The sequence below is a fragment of the Larimichthys crocea genome, chromosome I (genome assembly GCF_000972845.2).
Source record: "Larimichthys crocea isolate SSNF chromosome I, L_crocea_2.0, whole genome shotgun sequence".
NCBI classification, from domain to species: Eukaryota; Metazoa; Chordata; class Actinopteri; family Sciaenidae; genus Larimichthys; species Larimichthys crocea.
The window spans coordinates 12,176,790-12,195,714 of NC_040011.1; the positions used below are offsets into that span (position 1 = coordinate 12,176,790).

Below are 18,925 nucleotides of genomic sequence, written 5' to 3' on the forward strand. Positions count from 1 at the left end.
TGTGTGTTGTTTGTCTGTCCTCTCTTGTGTGTGTGTGTGTTTTCTTTTCCTTGCTCTAATTCCTCCAGTACGACAGCGTTTCAATAAACAGCATACCCATGTAAAAGGAACCAGTCTATACACACACACACACACACACACACACACACACACACACACACTCGGGCAGTCAGTTTATATTGCAGTGTGCATACATTGTGCACCCATAGTTAAAACAGATTGAATGACAGCCAGGAAACACGATAAGCTTTTAAACTCTGATGATGGAAAGAGAAAATAATTTCATCCCACTTTTTATTTTTTCTTTCTTTTTGCTGGAAAATTTGCTTCTCAATAATTCATAGCAGCAGGAGCAGTGTGTGTGTGTGTGTGTGTGTGTGTGTGTGCATAATTCTGGTGCCTGTACGGTAGGAGTGTTTGTGTGTTTTGGTTTTTGTTTGTTTGTATGTTTGTGTGTGTGTGTGTGTGTGTGTGTGGGCTCATATGCTGTGGGGCATTCTCACGCTCGGTCCTGCTGCCACATTGGCTAATTCGACAGAGCGAGAACACACACAGACACACACACACACACACACGCACTTAGTGTGGCTTTGCCGAACTTCACTCGCATTTCTGGTGAAAAATATTTGTGAATAAATCAGATTTATAACTCCTGTGTGTTTCTCTCTCTCTCTCTCTCTGCAGGGATCTGAACAGAAACAACATCACCAGAATCACTAAAGTGGACTTCTCTGGCATCAAGAACCTCAGGATTCTGTAAGTCTGTTTGTTTGTTTCTTCCAATGTTTCGCGGCGACGAACCATCGAACGCAGCTGAAATGACTCAGAGGTTGTTAAGCCCGGGTTGTTCGGCGAGTTCAAACTGAGTTCACGTCCAAAGAAATTCTGCAGTGTTACACTCTTTTATTCCAAAACACTCCTACTTCTCTCTGCTCATACGAGTGCTCCAAGTATTCCAAGGAATGTGACGAATTCTCTTAAATTACTCGTGCGTCCCGCACACAACAGAAGAAATCTGTTGGTCTGAAATGTTCTCACATTAGGCCCGGATCATTTTCTAACAGACCTGAAGTGCCTCACTCTTTGATCACCTATGAAATAACTGAAAACTAAGCGTCGCTGAAGGAACACGCTCGTGCGGAACATCTTCAAATAGCTGGAAACAGATGTGTTGGCTCAAAGAAAGCAGGTAACCCAAGGCAACACGGACTCTTACTCCTACGGCTCTCACTATCCTGTGATGTGACACATTCATATGTCATGCTGCCGCAAAGAAATCTAGGTTCCAGGTATAAACATAATCAAATATCAACCGCAGGACCAGCAGATCAGAAAATACTCCAACGATCTATTTATTAGTCTTTGAGGTTTGAGGACGTGATGTTGAATCTTCCAGCAGGTCCATTATGACCTCTTTCTTTTTCCTTCGTATTCGTTTCTTTACAAGGAATTCCATTAACAAAAAAAAAAAAAGCTGCCATGCTGGAGCAATTAGGCAAATGCCGTATTTACCTAATACGCCTCTATATGGCTATAGGGGAAACAAGGCTCTATAAAATAGAGTTTCCCATCCTAATGAGGGATTTCAGGGAAGAGGAGAATTCAAGTGTCCCATCCAAGGAGTCGAATTTCCTAATTACTGAATATTTACAAGGTTAAATAATAGAGTAACGAGCAGCGAGAGTCCCATTTGTTAAACAAGCAACACGGCAACAAGATGTTAAACCGGTGCGGATGTGATGATGTGCGGACATTAAGCCGCTCACAAAGTGTTGCAATCCTGGACGACTGTCTGCTAGAAATGATGAGTCATTGTTCACATGAAACAGTAAAACATAATGTGACTCAGAAGTAAATATCGTCTCGTCTCGCTGAACAGTAGTTTGAAAAGTTTTGCAATATCGGGACACGCAGAGATACGGGAACATGTTTGAAAGTTTAAACTTTCGGGAATCTTCAGAGATGATTAATAAACATGAAACAATTCTCCAAAAAAAAAAGAGAAATGAAATGAAATTGTGCATCTGCTCCATGTAGAGTTTCCAGCGTGGAACCAAACCTTTAACACGCGCTAAGAACAGAAGGTAAAGCATGTGGGGAATTACTGAATCATTATGAATTAAACAGATGTAACAGGTGTTTGTTCAATCAACCATCTCCACATTTTGAAACAATCCTCACACACTGAAAGATTTAACCGTAGAGAGCCCTTGTTGTGTGCCGAGCCTGGACTAACTTCACGTGTCATAACTGGTGATTCTCATATCTGCTTGGTAATTGTTTTTGTTTCAGGGGCCTCGAAAGGGGGCCGAAACACAGCTGAGCCGGACTGAGCACGGGTCCATTTCATGTAGCTGTCTGTAAACATCGAGAGTGGATTTCTATATTCTGTTTTCTGCTCGTGTGCATTATGTAACAATATGAAGTTTCTGCTGATGTTCCTCTTCATATGTAACCGGCTGCACTCGGTGGAGTGTTGCTCCTCCACTGCTCTCAGCTGTCCTAATTGACTTTAAGGACTCTCTCACTCTTCTGCCTCAAGTGGCTCAAATATGTGTGTGTGTGTCTATGTGTGTGTGTGTGTGTGTGTGTGTTAGGCCTATAATAACTATAATCACCGTTGGCTGCATGCATGCTTCCCTCCTCACTCTGTTTTAACCAGACCGGCAGATAAAAATACACTCCCAGCAGAAACTACGCTGAGGAGTGGAAATATGTTTATGCATGTGTGTGTGTGTGTTTGCATTCACAAGTGTATTTGTTTAACTATAACCATACTTGTGAGGACCGGGATGAATTTTGGAACTCGTTTCCGATAATTTGTTTTTGTGTGTGTGTGTGTGTGTGTGTGTGTGTGTGTGTGTGTGTTTGAGCAAAATAGAGTCAAAGAAAGAGAGAGAGATCTTTATTTGTGTGAGACAGGGTGAGAAGAACCCAGCAAAAGAGGCAGTGTGTGTGTGTGTGTGTGTGTGTGTGTGTGTGTGTGTGTTTGCATGCGGTGGGCCAGTAGCTTTTTTTTCATGTGGTTGGTGATAAACTGCTGTGACATTTCCCCACTCTAAATCTCTCACAGAAATGGGGAGGAGATGGCTTGGGAAAGGGAAGATAGTCTGAGAAACACACACACACACACACACACACACTGTTGCATATGATACCAGGGGATGAACAAAAGCATACATGGTCACACAGAGTGTAGCCTTTGCTCTTATCTGTAGTCAGATAGGTATTAGTGTTACACACACACACACACACACACACACACACAGAAATGCCTGGTTCTGGGATTCCTGCTCACTTAAGCCTTACATGCATCCCATGGGAAAAGTCTGCATGCAGTTCAATGCCTCTCACATTCTTCCCAGGGCAGACTAATGATAAATGCTCATATACAGGCTAGTGCAGATAATTAGTCCTCGACTCCCGTTACATCTCATCTAACTTCTGTTATAAACACAACAACCATGCTAACCTGCATAAATATACAACTGTACAATTGCTTAATGATCAGGTTGTACATTAACGACTCTATAATCAAAGAATACAACAAATAAAAAGCCCTTATAGAGGCATATGTTACCTCGTTCCTCCAGGGAATGACCTTGTCACACTTCATTGTTTCCCTTTTTTGTTGGATAAAATGACTAAATGTAAATGTAAAAATACATCAATTGGGTTGTTTCCTCATTTTTAAACTTATTTGACCTTAATAAGCTTCCTTATCCTTAAATCCGGGGCAGCTGGACTTGGTTGTAGATCCGTGAAGACCTTTCACTTCTCGTCCAAGAGGCGTCTTCAGTCAGTTCTGACCGACAGGTGCAGATTGTAGACCCATGGTTCCATAGTTTGACTCCCAACGACCATCATCCACACCGGAGCTCAGGTGACCTGAATGACTGTTGTTTGCACCCGATTTACTGACTCTGATGACAATCGTCTCAACAACCGTGAGCACTAACAAACCAAGAACTATGTCTGAGAACTGACTGAGGAAGCCTGACAGGCGAAACGTCTTCACGAATCTACAACCAGCCTCAGATTTAAGCCTCCTAGGAGAAAGATGACCTGGATGACCGAAGACCTCCACAGAGAACTCATTCAGACTTCCCGCTGTAATCCGATTAAACGTTTACACAGTCTCGATATTCTTTAATCTGAGCCGACAGACTCGTCTCGGCGTAATGGCACACCCAGCTTGTCCCTGCATGCTCGGTGAACACAGTGTAATATCTTTGGCAGCCTCACGCCGCGAGATTTCTTCCAGATTGTAACAAAATTGAGTAATTCCAAACAAATTTAGATGTAGGTGAAAACTTGCGCTTGATATTAAACCTTTGGCCGTGGGAACTCAATGTGGTTTCACCCAATTGTGTGTAAACAACAAGTGAAGTTAATATCCCCTGAAGTATTTCCTTATTTCCTGCGGAGGCCAAGAGCTCCGAGTTTGCCATAAGGTAGCGTGACATCATTGTGCTTTTTCTAATATGGTTGAATGAAAGTGTTTTTAGACACACCAGGCCCCACACACATGAAATCAATACATGTTTTCTCTCTTTTCTCCATCTCCCTCCGTCGATGAGTAATGCCTGATACAGACCGATATAAAAACAATACCTCATCCGAACTATATGCCAGCATCGACTCCCCGCACCATGTGTTTGGCCTGGCTTTCTGAAAAATTCATTCAATAAATCAGCATGCGGTTGATACCTCATTTGGACAAATAAACTCCGATAGTTACTCAAAGTTATGTCTTAATGTAGTTTCCTCCAGAGTTTATGAGATATGCTTTTCGTGTCGAGACTCGAATAAACATTCTGGATTAATGCTGTCTGGGATTTAAATTATGACTGATGGGCCTGAGTCAGGACTGTGAATGTGTTTGGGTATTCTTGCTACCAGTGCATGACTCTGTACCTGTGTTTACACACGGATGTCTCATTGTGCTTGGCCGTCTGTGTCTATGCATCTTCTGTGCAGCATGTGTTCGTACCTGCGTTCGTGTTTCTGTGTAAAAACTGGTTCACGTGTGCAGGATGCAAACAGCTATTTGGATTTTTGATTTTGATTGTTTAAACTAATATCCTTCTGGAATAGTGCACCCGAAAGTTCAGAAATCAGAAAATCCTTTTCCTTAAACAAACTGAAGAGAAAAATGAGGATTCCCTTTAAGTATAAAAGTAATTAAGAGCTTATGTGTTTTATTATTTTCTAATTGTAAATACCTAAATCTGTTAATTTTCCAGATTGTTGACAGATTATAGATTATTGACTGTAATCCAGCTGCATGTCTAAACATTTAGTTCAGTGGAAGGTGCATAAAGTTCACGTCCACACAAATCCACAAAGATTTTTTAACCTCTCTTAGCTTTCACTGTCTTTTTCTAATATTTCTCTCACTCAATCCATCTTGTCATCCGTGTTCTCTTAATCTCTGTTTCCTCTCTCTCTTCCTACTCCTTTCTTTCTTCTCCTCCTCTGCCTTCGATCCCCTCCTCTTCCCCTCCTCTCCTCTCTCTCTCAGGAGATGTCACTCTTAACATCCTCAGACAGCAAATATAAACACACATATCTGTGGAGATGTTCTCTCTCCTTTCCTCTGCCCCATCTGGAAAACCTTAAATCGCCCCCAAAAACCTGACAACACACACAGAGCAGACGGAGAAGCAGAGGAACATGCTTCACATCGGGAGTGCCACTGAAAAGACAGACAAGATGTGGAGAGTTCTCCACCGGGGGGCTTGAAGAGGGATGGCTTGTTAATTGTTTGCTTTGGCTCACTGGATTGTGACATTTGTGAAATGCTGCATGTCTTTAACTTTCTAAACCTTTGCTTCGTGCCAGATTCATTTGTTCGGCGTGCTGATTGCTTGTTTATATAACCAATTTTTTAAAGTGCAAGTGTCCCTCTCGATGTTTAAAATCTCTTTATTTCTGTCTGGCACGCAGCACACTTCTTCTTTTTTTTCACCGTCCAGAAAATTAGATTTATCTGTGTTTCTTCCTTTGGCTTGAACCTCTGGGTCAGCCTGGAAAGTTGGCCGTGGAAAGGTATTCCCAACATGGTTGTCCCTCAGTTTGATATTTAAATGAAGACATTTTTAGAAACGACTGCTGCGGCTGTGTAATGTGCTGATAATTCGTCTCGCCTCCTTTGACACTCGCTCTTTCTGTCGTGTCCTGACAGTCGTTCCCTGATTACTCGACGTATGGATTTGTTTAGCTATGACAATAACTACAACTCTTGTGCTTTTCTCTGTCTATCACTTCAGTCATCTGGAGGACAACCAAATCAGTGTTGTTGAGAGAGGAGCCTTCCAAGACCTCAGACTGCTGGAGAGACTGTAAGTACATTATCTTATCCTGCTACTCTTTGTGTGTGAGTGAGAGGAAGGAAAAAAACAGCAACAGCTGATGCAAACTTACAAAAAAATGCACACGCAGAAACATCCAGAAATAGGCATGAATGCACGCCAACAAACACAAATCCACATATTTGACTTCCATTTTCCATTTCGTCATGCGTGCACACACCTCTGACTCGCACATAAACACAAAGACACACAAAGAGCGTCGCTGGATGATGCCCAAATCCATCTACTTCACACACAACCCTGGAATCTCTCATAGATATTGCCTCGTTCTGTGTGTGTGTGTGTGAGTGTGTGAAGGACTGTCAGCTCACACCGAGGCTCTAGTCAATAGAATCGAGGTGTCAGTGCACAACACAACACTTCCCACACACACACCTGCATGTTTATGACTCTGCGCTGGAAGGATGACAGGCGGAGAGCTCCGCAGGAAGACGAGCTTCCAAGTTTCTGCTGCACGGAGCGTTTATGATGGAGGGCAAACACACTCTGTCAGACGTTATCTCCTCAAAATATCAACTGTGTTTTCATAGCTGCAGCTTTCAGATGATGTAACGTACATTTCAGCTGCCATATTAGAGATTTCCAAGAGATGAGAACAGCTTTTCTAAACTTAGGAACTGTCTCTTTTTTTTTACAGTGTTTATTTCGCGTTGCTGGGCTCAGAATCTCGTCACTGTGTCAAGTTTGTCAGCTATTAAAGCAAAATATGTTATTTAATGTGCTGCAGTCTATCCATGTTGTACTTCCACAGTCTCATAAGTGGTGTCCAGTTCCACAGAGGACTATATATTGATTTAAAAATTCTGTCTGCTGTGAAGAGGAGAGTTTTACAAACAAGCCAATATGCAACCAAGGGCTGAAACGCCAACAAATTGCATTGGATGCACTAGAACAGGTCAAAGGATTATTTTACACGTATGTTTACAAGAGAGTAAAAGGTACATTAATAAATGTGTGTCCCTGGTCTTTACCTTACTTTTCTCTGAGAAAGAAAGAACGAAATGAGGTAAGATCATCATCTAACAGAGATGAAAACTAGTTAGCTTCACCCTCGAGAGTGTGTCTGCAGACTGTAGGAATACTGAGTGTCAGGATCGCACAGTTTACATCACATCTTATTGCTCCAACTCGTTTTTTTTGGTTTGGCAGCTTATAAAAACTTTGTTCTGGGTCCTTCACCGTGTTGCATCTCACTGCACGCCATCGTCCAGGTATTTTTTTTTCTCCTGTTGTTTGCCAGGAGATAGAAGTGACACCTTTTCTATTCAAAATCAGTGGAGAGTGATGCATTGCTTTCCCCTCTGGTTGTGCTCTGTCTCAACATGTGTATCTTTCTTAATGGAGATCACACGTCCCGTAGTGAAAGTGAGACGTGATGGGGTGCCTTAGTGTTGAAAGTCTCTTTAATGTGGTGTGGCAGGAAGGGTCAGCGGTTAGGGGGCGTTGGGGTCGATTGGGGGTGTGAGGTAAGGTAACTCATACCATCCGTTTGGAAATATGCATTCATGTAATCTTATTGTATTTGTGGCTGACGCTGCATGTCCTTACACACAGCCCACATAGTGTAGAGATGACTCTGCAGGAGTGATGATAATAATGAGGCTCCTGATTTACCGCACTGATGGTGAAATGCTCTTTAACATGCTTAGCTGGCAGCTTCTCTGATGTTGTGCCTGTCAGGGTGAAAGTTTAGGGGTGAGAGGTCGCGTCGCTGAGTCTGTGTGATTTACGGCGTCACAACGTGAAAAAGGCGAAGCTCATGCAGTCATCTTCTCGAGTGAGAACAATCGTGCATGTCAACGCATGAATTATGAAGTCATAGGTATGGCTGTTCCGTGATTTAGAGACTTGGAGTCGGCTCGAACGGCCAAAAAATAATGAATAAATCTGTTTTTCAAAAGGAAAAGAGGATTTTTCATATTTTTTTATTTCCCTTAGAAAAATATATCAAACTTCTGGATTTTGAGGTAATGTCCCGATGAGATTAGTCGGTGTCCAAACCATTTCTGCTGGACCTCATTGACATTCTGACTAATAGGGATAATTTTCCAAATTTTGAAAATATAGTGTCCGTGGACCTGTGGTCTGGTAATATTTCAAAGGTTCCAAGTAGAATAAACTCATCATTATTATTTGAAAATACACGAAGGGTTCTTCTGCTAAAACCCAGAACTGTTTTGTGAGCGAGCGTCCTAAAATGACTCATAACTGTAATAGTAGCCGATCTTGCGCTTTACTTTGGGAGCAGCAGTTATTTTCGAGGAGCAGGGGTCAATTATTTCAAATGGTGGATGTCTCTTTTTGGACTGCAGCTCTCTTTTCCATTGGTGCACACAGGAGTTGAAAGTCAGGGTCTTATTATCATTATCACAGAGGTCGAGAGGTCGGTGTCTGTGTCTTCTCCAGCACAGATTCTACTTTGTGACCCCTGTGACCCCTTCTCTTTCTTTTCCTTTCCCTCCTCCACGCCTCGTTTCTCAGCCAAAGACGCTTTGGTAGCTTGATAACACTTTAACTCCCCGCTCGTCACACTGTCTTCATCTATCTCTGCTGCAGCCAGCCACACCCTCCTCACATGAGAAGACACATTCTTCACACACATGTCTACCCACCGGTCAACACCGCTCTCTCACTCTCTCCATCTTCCCCTGCCTCTCATTTCTTTGTAAATAATTGCCATGTGTTCATCGCATGCTCAGTTCAAGTTACTCAAACGAGGAGCGGTACTTTACACCTAAAAACTAAGACGGCGTTGGGTGTGAGGAGCTTCTCTGCTGTTCTTTTTATAGTCTTGTTTCAGAGGAAGCAACACATACAAAGGTTCCTTTGAAATATTACCAAAATTAATAAAAACAACATGTAAAAGTGGTGATGTTGAAGAAAAACTATTGTACTGAAGAACATTAGATCCAGAAGGTTTTAATTGAGAGTTTAATTCACTGTCATCCATCTGGTAATTAATGAAAACCAGCCCAAACTACTGTTTCTTTGTCGTCTTTGTTGTACACGTGTGCATATTGAGATTAATATTCTAGTGTGTATGTGTACATAAACATATACTGACTGTTCATTCTGGTAGATCATGTGACTACTACACCCAACTAGCTGATGATCATCATCTTCTCCTGATTGGCTGACACTGCCTGGTCTTTTATTTGTCTTAGCAATGATTTTTCACTTAGTCAGCTGTAACAAAACATTAATGTTACACTGCCACTTAAAATCCTTCTCACACTTGTTTGTCTTGATATTAGTGGAACAATTCAGGACTGATAAGCTATCACTTTTGTTAATGAGAAATATAAAATAAATCTGAATTCTTGGCCAAAGCTTTTGCATTTTATGCATTTTTATCCTCTCGGAGAAAAACAGTCCACTGAGATAAGGTTTATTTTGGCTACTCGGATACACAGTAGTGGCACTTGGCACTTATTTTATCCCCTAATTGATGGTGACTTGAGTTTTTTTCTTCCCATAAAATGTAAAACAGTTGAGATATTTTCCCAAAAATACATTGAAAACACACCAGAGGAGTGATTTACACTGGGAAACGCAGATTACTGGAGGACACCAAGAACCCAAACTTGTTCCTCCTTTCACTCTCAGGTCAAAACACAAGCGGCGATAACGGGCTTTGGAGAACTTACAGCACGATAACCTGTAACTGACACACACACACAAACACAGCACGATAACCCGCGGGTCACGATCACAGGAAACCAGACAGACTTTCCCATGAGTTCAACCTTTGAACCGTGAACCCGCTGACCGGCAAGGTGATTCAGCCGCCTGGTCGGTCAACACAAATGGATCCGAGTGACATATGAGTGCGTCTTCTCTGTTCGTGCTGAGATGAAGTTTCACGAAATGAAAGCATTGAACGTATTCCCTTCTTTTCTCTCCACAGTCGCCTGAACAGAAACAAACTCCAGTTCCTCCCAGAGCTCCTCTTCCAGTCCAACCCTAAACTAGGCCGACTGTGAGTACACCTTTCTTGTTTTTCCACCTCTCCATCCAGCGATCCTCGACTCTTCTCATCTCTCTCCGTCTCTCTCTCTCTCTCGTTCTCCACCCTTTTTCTCGTCTCTTTTGATGTGTCACGCGATCCATTTGAAAAACACGGGGGCCGCGGTGCGATGCCAGAACTTTTATCCAGGTTGAGGGTTCAAGTCCCTGCGCCAGGTGACACAGTGCCGCTCTGTGCTCCTGTCGAGAGGTGAAAGAGTGTGTGTGTGTGTGTGTGTGTGTGTGTGCGTGCGTGTGTGCGTATGATTTTCAAGAGGTGAAAGCGTGCCTGGAGTGAATGTTTTGCTTGGACCTGGGAGGAATTTTTATTCGGGAATATGGAGTTTTCCCAGAGCATTCAGAGTGTAAGAGCAGGTCATACTGATGCTGAGAAGACTCCCACTCGCCCTCCTTCTCTCTCCTTTTCATCTCACATTCCCAGACATACTCTCTCTCTCTCTCTCTCTCTCTCTCTCTCTCTCTCTCTCTCTCTCTCTCTCTCTGCACTCCTTCTTTCCACTCGGGTTTTCTATTTGTCTTTTTCTCAGCGAGTTTCTGTCAGCTTAGGTTGAAGGTTGAAACACCTTCTAGACTTTATAGCTGTTTGCGTTGGGCCGCCTTCAAGTAAAACTCGAGGTAGACTGTATATGTGTGTGTGTGTGTGTGTGTGTGTGTGTGTGCGCCTCGTGTGCATGCTTGACTCTATGTGACTGCAGTTATTATTATTATGTGCATTCCTGAGCTTATGTATCATATATGTGTAAGTGCAGGCATGCGTGCAGCGTATTAATATACTGTCTCTGCATATCAGTGTGTGTAGTGTGTGTTGCAAGGTGTTAGGATAGGGAAAACCAGCACTGGGACGTTAAACTTCTCACTCCTCTCACTCTCTTTTATATTGTTTCCATGAGGCAGAACGGCCTTGGAAGCTACCGTAACCTTCCATTGTTAAAAAAGTATGTTCTCCTCCGCTCGGTCTCTTTGTGCTTTGGACATGATCGACGTTTTGGCCGTTTTGAGTTATCAAAAAGAGCATTACATTACATTTTAAAGGAATACAACACTGAATCATCCAGTATCAAAAATTCACTGCCTGTAGCCTTGAAAAGTGGGTCTGGAAAGTATGCAGCGGGCTTTTTCTCACGAGTGGCAGCTATTATTAGCCTGGATTCACAGTGTCATAACGTATCAAAGTATCCAGCTGTATATATCGATACGTATGTTTCCAACAGGGATTCCAATAGTTTTGCCACAATACATATTCAAATTGCATTACTCCTCAGAACTTTTAAAGCTTTACTTGGACTGGGATTGCTGGGAACAAACTTGTCACTTGGACCGGTGGTGGATTTCTGCTGCAAGGAGTGTTGGACAGTTTCTGTGGACGCCTTTTGACTCGTTGTTTTGAAATCCATCCTCCTGTAAGCTGTAACTGCTTTAAGTCCAAGCTCGCTACAGATGGAGAAACGTCCAAACTCTAACAGGCACATCTGAAGCGTGTAGGACGTGAAAAACTTGAGAACATTTAGATAAACGCTGAAGCACCGTGTGTGTCCAACTGTATATTTCATTTGGATGTCTTATTTCAAAAGTTACATTACTTTAACATGTCATCACAGGTCTTATCTACAGCATCGTTTCTGCTGAGAAACAAAATAATCATCTGGATATTTTGCAATTTTCTGGTTTTCAGATAAACTTTCAGACAAATTGAATTATCTCAAAAATGTTTTTTCTGTTTTCATGAAAGGTTGCCATGTTGAAATACTCAATAATCTGTTGAAAAGATTGTGAAATTCTCTTACTTTCTTAACTTCTTTTGTTATCTGAACTTTTATTTTGACACTCACACGAAGTTACAGACAAAAAAAAAAAAAAAAAACCCCAACAAAACCAACAAACACAGCGATAATAGCGGAGGTTTATGATCACATTTTGTACCAACATATTTTCTGTGGCACTCTCTCAATGCGACCTCTCTTGCGTTGGCAGAAGAAGCCACACCAAGATGAAATCTCCTCAGCGGGGTGCGCGCTGTGAAACCTCTATTTAAAAACTCCGGACAGACGGATCGTGTGTGTGTTTCGTATATTTGTGGTGATGCGTGATGTATTGCTGAAGACAGCGGAGTAGACTGTTATGGCTGAAAGCAAATTGTCATTTACGTCAACTGTGGCTTCCAGGATCACACACACAGCCGAAAGGCTTCATGTGAACGTCGAGGACACACACAGTGACAGATGCGAACGCACACACTTCCATCACACACATGTTTACACACTGTGTTTACCTCTTATTTCCAATTCTTTCTCTTGTTCTTCATGAGTGACAGTCTTATTTCCTCCACCGCCTGGTTTACTATTCCATAAAACCTCTAATTGGTCTCGATAGCTCTTATTTATCGCCGGGCGAATATGGATCCCTATAGAGCTCTCAGACAACTCAGTAAGAGAGTGGAAAGGGCGAACGTGTTCCAAACTTAACATTATAAATCTCATGTTCTTTATATCCCTACTTTGCCATCAGCACAATCTAAATTACAGTGTCTGGAGTTTCCTCCTTTTTTTTTTTTTCTTCTTTCCACTTTTCTCATTTTTCTCGTCTCCATTTTTCGGCGCTTTTCATCCCGTCCGAGCCGTGTTGTTTTTGTTTTGTTTTGTTTTCTCTGTTGAATTGAGGAAGTGGCAGTAATTTAAATAGCAATAGTATGTAGATGAGAGAGAGAGAGAGAGAGAGAGGTGTGTGAGGAGAGGGAAGAAGAAACAGAGGTGGGATGACAGCTGAAGAAGAGCAAAGAAAAGTTAAAGGGATGGAGCCTGAAAGAGAGGATAACAGCAGGAGAGTAAGAAGGAGGAGACGGAGAGGTTTGCTGGTGGCTTTCTGGTTTGGGTTCATAACCTTCCTCTCTGTCAGCCTCGGTTAGATATTAAATGATGGCAGTGTGATAGGAATTACCTCTTAACCCTCCTATTAAAGCCCTGTGGTCTGAGGTTTGGAGACGGGAGGAGAGGGAAGGAGCTGGACTAGCATTAAGGGAAAATAGGCATGGGTTGGACGTCTTGAGGAGGGTGGGAGGTAAGGGCAAGAGGTACCAAGCTGGATAATAGTTTTTTTTCTTCAAACCAAAGTCTTGGATTCCTCCGAGATCAACGAAGCGTACGAATCGAAGAGGATGGCTTTTATTGGAAAATGTTCTAATTGAGCAGTAAGTGCAGATGGGGAGCGCCTGACAGAGACAGATGAACGATCGGTGTCAGGGAGGTCATGTGGGCGAGGAGGAGAGATGGATGGATGAAAGGAGGATGAAGGGAGCAGGAGAGGGATTGGAGTCTGTGACCTCCACTAGGTGCTCGGCAGGGGGGGGGGAGGCGGGAGAGAAAACAAAGATAGGGATGGTGAGATAGATGGATCGCGGACTGGAGTCTGTGGGTTTCAGTGTGTGCAGTCTGTGGTCGCTTCACCCCCACAGTTTGCAGAGACTGTGGTCTCCACAGCACATGCACCCAGACACACACTGACACACACACACTCTGAGATCCAGCTCGTGAGTAGACAGACATTTGCGAGAAAGGCAATGAATTTCTGGTCTGAGAGGCAACAATCGTGATGGCTCGGACGGAAAAATGCAAGCCGCTGGTTAGAGGGCTTTTGTGCATCAGTGCACATTACAGTGTATCAGGGAGGTTTACTTTGCTAAGTGACTGGATGGCTGTTAGTCTCCTGTCTAATAACACTGACCCAGACTGAGCCTCATCCTGTTATCTTCACTTTCTGCTCTGCTAGCTCGGTGCGTGTGTGTGCATGTTTTATGTGCGCATGCCCGTGAAAGTGTGCGGGTGTATGTTGCGTGCGTGGCCTCCCCCCTGTTTTGAATCGGAGCTGGTTTGCTGCCAGTGATACTCATGAAGCTGTATCACTCTCCCCCCACCATTAAAGCAGCTCGGGTTACAGCTGATTGGTTTGCATGAGAGGAGAGGGGTGCAACGAAGAAGAAAAATGAGAGTAACGCCAGACACGAGAGATATTTCCTCTTTTCCTTCACCACTTTAGCTGCAGCAGGGCAGATCCTGAGTGTTACATAATGGAGGAGGTGATTTTTGACCAAGAGGTGTCGTGTTCATGCTCCAACCACGCTTGAACTCAAGACTGCATAATCTTTAAAGCACCAAATAATACAGTTTTCTCCTTTAAAGGTTCAGAGTGTAACTTTTAGGATGATTACCTCAGAATGAGCCTTTTATATCTGCACATGGAGCAGGTCCTCTTACACGGAGTCTGAGTTTAGTCTGATAACACGCTCCGCTGCAGTAAATCTTGTACAGCTCCTTCCTATTATTTGACTTCGCTGTATGTGTCCTCACTCCAGCATATAAAAGGCATCACAGCGGGGGGTACAGCAGCCAAACATTCGGCCTAAAAGGTTTTTTTTTGGACGCTTAATGGAAAGAGAAGCGAGTCTCTGTCCAGAGGGATGATGGAGGAGGATTTTATCCAGTGTCCTTGAGAATGATGCTTAATCCCTACATATTCACTCACTGTGGGCCAGTCTGGAAAAGATTTGTTTCTAAAAAGTTAGAGTATAGAGGCTTTGAAAGCAGAGATAGCTTTGGGGAAGTGAGCCTGGATAAAAGGGTGGATATATATTTATATAAGAGAGAGAGAGAGGGGAGGGAAAATGATCTGCAGGTCTCCAGGCTGAATCTCCGCACCGATGAGTGGACAGACATGCTCCTCAACACCCAAGTTTACCCCTTGAGCAAGGCACTTAACCTCCCAATGCTTCGGTGGAGCTCCCAGATGTGAAAGTGTGGACGTCATCGTCCGCGGTTGCTGTAACTTTTACTGGTTCAGTCAATGGAAAAGAAGCTGGATGGAGAGAGAGAGAGGGAGAGAGAGAGGAATGAGAGAGGGAGGGAAGGCCAAAGGGAGCCGGGGGTCATTTGAGATGTCTTTTCCTCCTAATTAAGTTAATGGAGAAAGACGAGGAGGTTGCCTTTAATCTTGGCTAATTGTCCATTTAGAGGCGACTGCCATAGTTTACCTGCTGGAATGTTACGGTTAGTGTTACAGGAAGTGGGTGTACTCCGAGCGGCTGGTGATTGGCTGCGACAGTCGGAGCCTCAGTGGCGATTGGCGGTAAAGGTCTGGGCGGGTGAGGGGTGAACGTAAACTCTGTGTGTGTGTGTGTGTGTCTTCTCTTTTTCATCATGGGCCAGTTTACTCATTTACTTTCTTTCCCCTTTTTTCTCACATGTACTTTCTCTCCGTTACACACACACACACACACTAACAGAACAAACAGGCTCTGTGTTTGTATTCCTGTCAGGAATTGTAAGATTGTTTTCTTGTCACTAGGCTCCAGGCCTTTTGTTTGGTTTTCACGCCACTGGATGCTGGCGAGAAACAAATAAGTCTCAAACACACACACACAGAAACACACACACACACACACACACACACACACTCACACAGAAGCACACACAAGTACATGTCTCCCTCTCACGCCACCTCTCCTGCTGATTTAACACCACAGGCGATGGATGCAGAATCGTGTGTTGGTGCATGGCAGATTTTTTTTTTTTTTACTAAACCACACACCCACGACAGAACTTCCTAATAATTAAACATGACTCAGAAGTAGAAACCATGGTATGCAGCTGCACCACAAAGCTTGTAGGACCTGTCACACAAGCTGCACCACAGGGCCCATACACAGCAGTACGCCGCGTGTGCATTTCTAACAAGTTTATCAATCTTACTTACGTTCAATATTATCCGGCATAATTTTGTTCTAGGAATGAGGGAAGCCGTGCCAGTTGGTTGAAAAAAAAAAAAAAAAGGCAGTGGGTGTTCTGGCAGGAAACTGCACCAGGAGGCCCATAGGCTCTATAACGGAGCTGCACCACAGGGCCCACGCTGAGATTCCCTGGCATTCAGAGAAGTTTTACAGAAAGAACCTGACCAGAGCTCCTCTAAAATAAGGCTGCTCTTAGCGGTGTGTGTGTGTGTGTGTGTGTGTGTGTGTGTTTCCCACAGCCCAGACTGCAGTGCGATTTTGTCCCAAGACATATTTAGATAAATACACACTGCACAGATACCGAAAACCAAGAGAGAGAGAGGGAGGGAAAGAGGGAGCAAGAAAGGGAGAGAAAGAGGGAGGGAGCAAATGATATCAGGATAAAGTGAGAGATTTGGAAAGTTTCATTCCTGAAGTTTCACACATTCCTGAATTATCTAAACATACATTAAAATAGAAAACGTGACATTCAGTATGTAATTAAACAGGCTGAGGTTCGATTCCTGCAGCATCTAAACAAACATTGAGATTTCCTCTGTGAACGTGGACGTGTTGGCTCTGTATGCACATAGACGGATCTGTAATTGACTTTTGACAAGTATAAATGTGCAGGACCTCAGACAGGGACGCTCTCATTGTGACAGCAGTGCAAACGGCACACACACACACACACACACACACACTTGTTGATTCGCTGACGTTCCTTTAGCAGCAGGAACCCATGAATAAAAAATGTGTTGTCTCTGCTCCTAAACTCGACTTATATTGGACGTCCTGCTGTTAAAATGACTTTGTTCCTCTTGATTTGAACGCTGTCCATGTGTGTCTGTGTATAATCAGCCTGACGCACCGATCCTGTGCAAACTCTGTGAATAAAAAAAAACGTGTAGAAGTTTGAGGATACGAGGTTTGGCTTGTTTTACACACACACAGTGTTTCTTTGCAGGGTGGAGGCGGTGTGTTAAAGTTCACAGCAGCAGCAGCAGCAACACCTTTTTCCCTTTTCAGCTGCCTACTGCAGCAGCTATAGCCACCTAGTCAGCTCACCGCAGGGGCCCAACCTATGAAATGTTCGTGGGAGGCTGGGGGGGCCTGTGGATATATATATATTTTTTTGGTTGTTATGGCAAAGAATTTTTATACGCTCGCACTGAAATGCCGCATGTGGAAGTAATTTAATCTTGCAAATAAAGGTGAGTTGAGTGGGGTGGTGGTGGTGGGGGCCGTTAAATCTCACCGACTTTCCCCGTGACCTGTTTACTTTAACGGGCGACAGGGATGTGTGAAGGCAAATACTGCTGATCCATGTCTGTCTATGATTGTGACTGTATGTCTTAACGTGTGCAATTAGGGTATATATATGAATGTACAGTGTGTGTAGTGTGTATGGTCTGTGTGTATACATGGTTTAGTCATTTTTGTCTCTGCTTGCGTTGCTGATATGTTTGTATACGTCTCGCATATGTTTGTACATGTCTCCTTATATACACGTCTCTGCCTTTACTTATGTGCGTCTGTACATACGTTTTAAGAGAGGGGCAAACTTGATGCGGGGCCAAGCGCACTCACACAGTGTTTGTTTAATCACAATTTAGGTTTACATGAGAACGCTAATCAAAAACAGGCTCGGCTCGGCTCGGCTGGAAAGCTGGAGGAGAGGAGGAGAGGGATGGAGGAGAGGAGGAGAGGGAGAGGAAGGAGATGAATGGGGAGGTGTGTGACGATGTAAAGAGGAAGAGGGGAGAGGAAACAAGCCTCGGGAACAGGTGACGATGGAGGAGAAAACAGCGTAGCGGAGGAACTTTAATGATTTAAGGTGCTTTCCGTTCCCTGTAGGACGCTTTAAAAACTGGCTTCTGGCCTTCGTGTGTGTGTTTTCGTGTGTGTATGCGTTGATGGGGTGGGTTTCAGTAGTAAAAGCACAATGGAGTCATATACACACCACACTCCATCACTGACAAAAGTCAAACCACTAAACAAATGTGAACGTAATGTCCCCCCCCCCCATAATTACATTCATGTGTATAAGATGATAGAAAAGACAGATTCTTTCCTCGACAAAAGCTTTCGGCTTCATGTCGCTGCTCCACTTTTTTTATAGCGAAACTCCAGACTGCTCCTTTCAAACAATTTTTCATAGTTTCCTGGGCAGCAAAGTGAATTAGTGGGTAGAAAGAAAGACTCATAATGCAAAGGTCAAACTGAAACTTGGCGACCGTCACCGCAGAGGAAAGAAAAAACACAGCAATAGTCAATCTAGCTAAGATGTTTTCTGCACTCCATCTCTCCCTGTAATCATCAGCGCATTGTTCTATTTTTGTCATACGCGCCGTGAGTTTTTCTTAAAGATGTCAGTTTTCTGCTATTAATCATATCGTAAGAGCGATCTGATTTCAAAATAAATCTCTCGTAGCAGCTGAAACCCGACCCTCAGTGTATCTGCTGCTGTGGAGTTATTGCGATGTCACGTAACGGTGTCTGTCTTCAGTCTCCAAGTGAATTCTTGGAAACGGCGTTTCCAGGTTATTTACTGTAAAGTGACATGTTGGCCTACAGTCGGGATAAATTCAAGCTCCGGCTCAGTGTGAGGTCACAGAAGTGCTGAAGCCTCTCCGCGTCTGTGTGTGTTTGTCAAGTTACATATCGTACAGGACTCCCACATGGCTAAGTATTCTTTAATGCAGCTGTACACTCATGGGAAAGTCCTGGGAAACTATTAAAAAACAATGAACATATCCTGAAACGGCTC

The 18,925-nt window shown here is 43.4% G+C and overlaps 1 protein-coding gene across 1 annotated transcript in view; it reads left to right on the plus strand.

Annotated features, from left to right (window-relative positions):
• The window catches only part of slit3 (slit homolog 3 (Drosophila)), a 232,266-nt gene that overhangs the window by 16,691 nt on the left and 196,650 nt on the right, over nucleotides 1–18,925 (plus strand). The window contains exons 3-5 of the mRNA XM_027281844.1: nucleotides 685–756; nucleotides 6,273–6,344; nucleotides 10,282–10,353. Of these exons, the coding sequence (XP_027137645.1) occupies nucleotides 685–756; nucleotides 6,273–6,344; nucleotides 10,282–10,353 (216 nt within the window). The remainder of the gene's footprint in view (nucleotides 1–684; nucleotides 757–6,272; nucleotides 6,345–10,281; nucleotides 10,354–18,925) is intronic.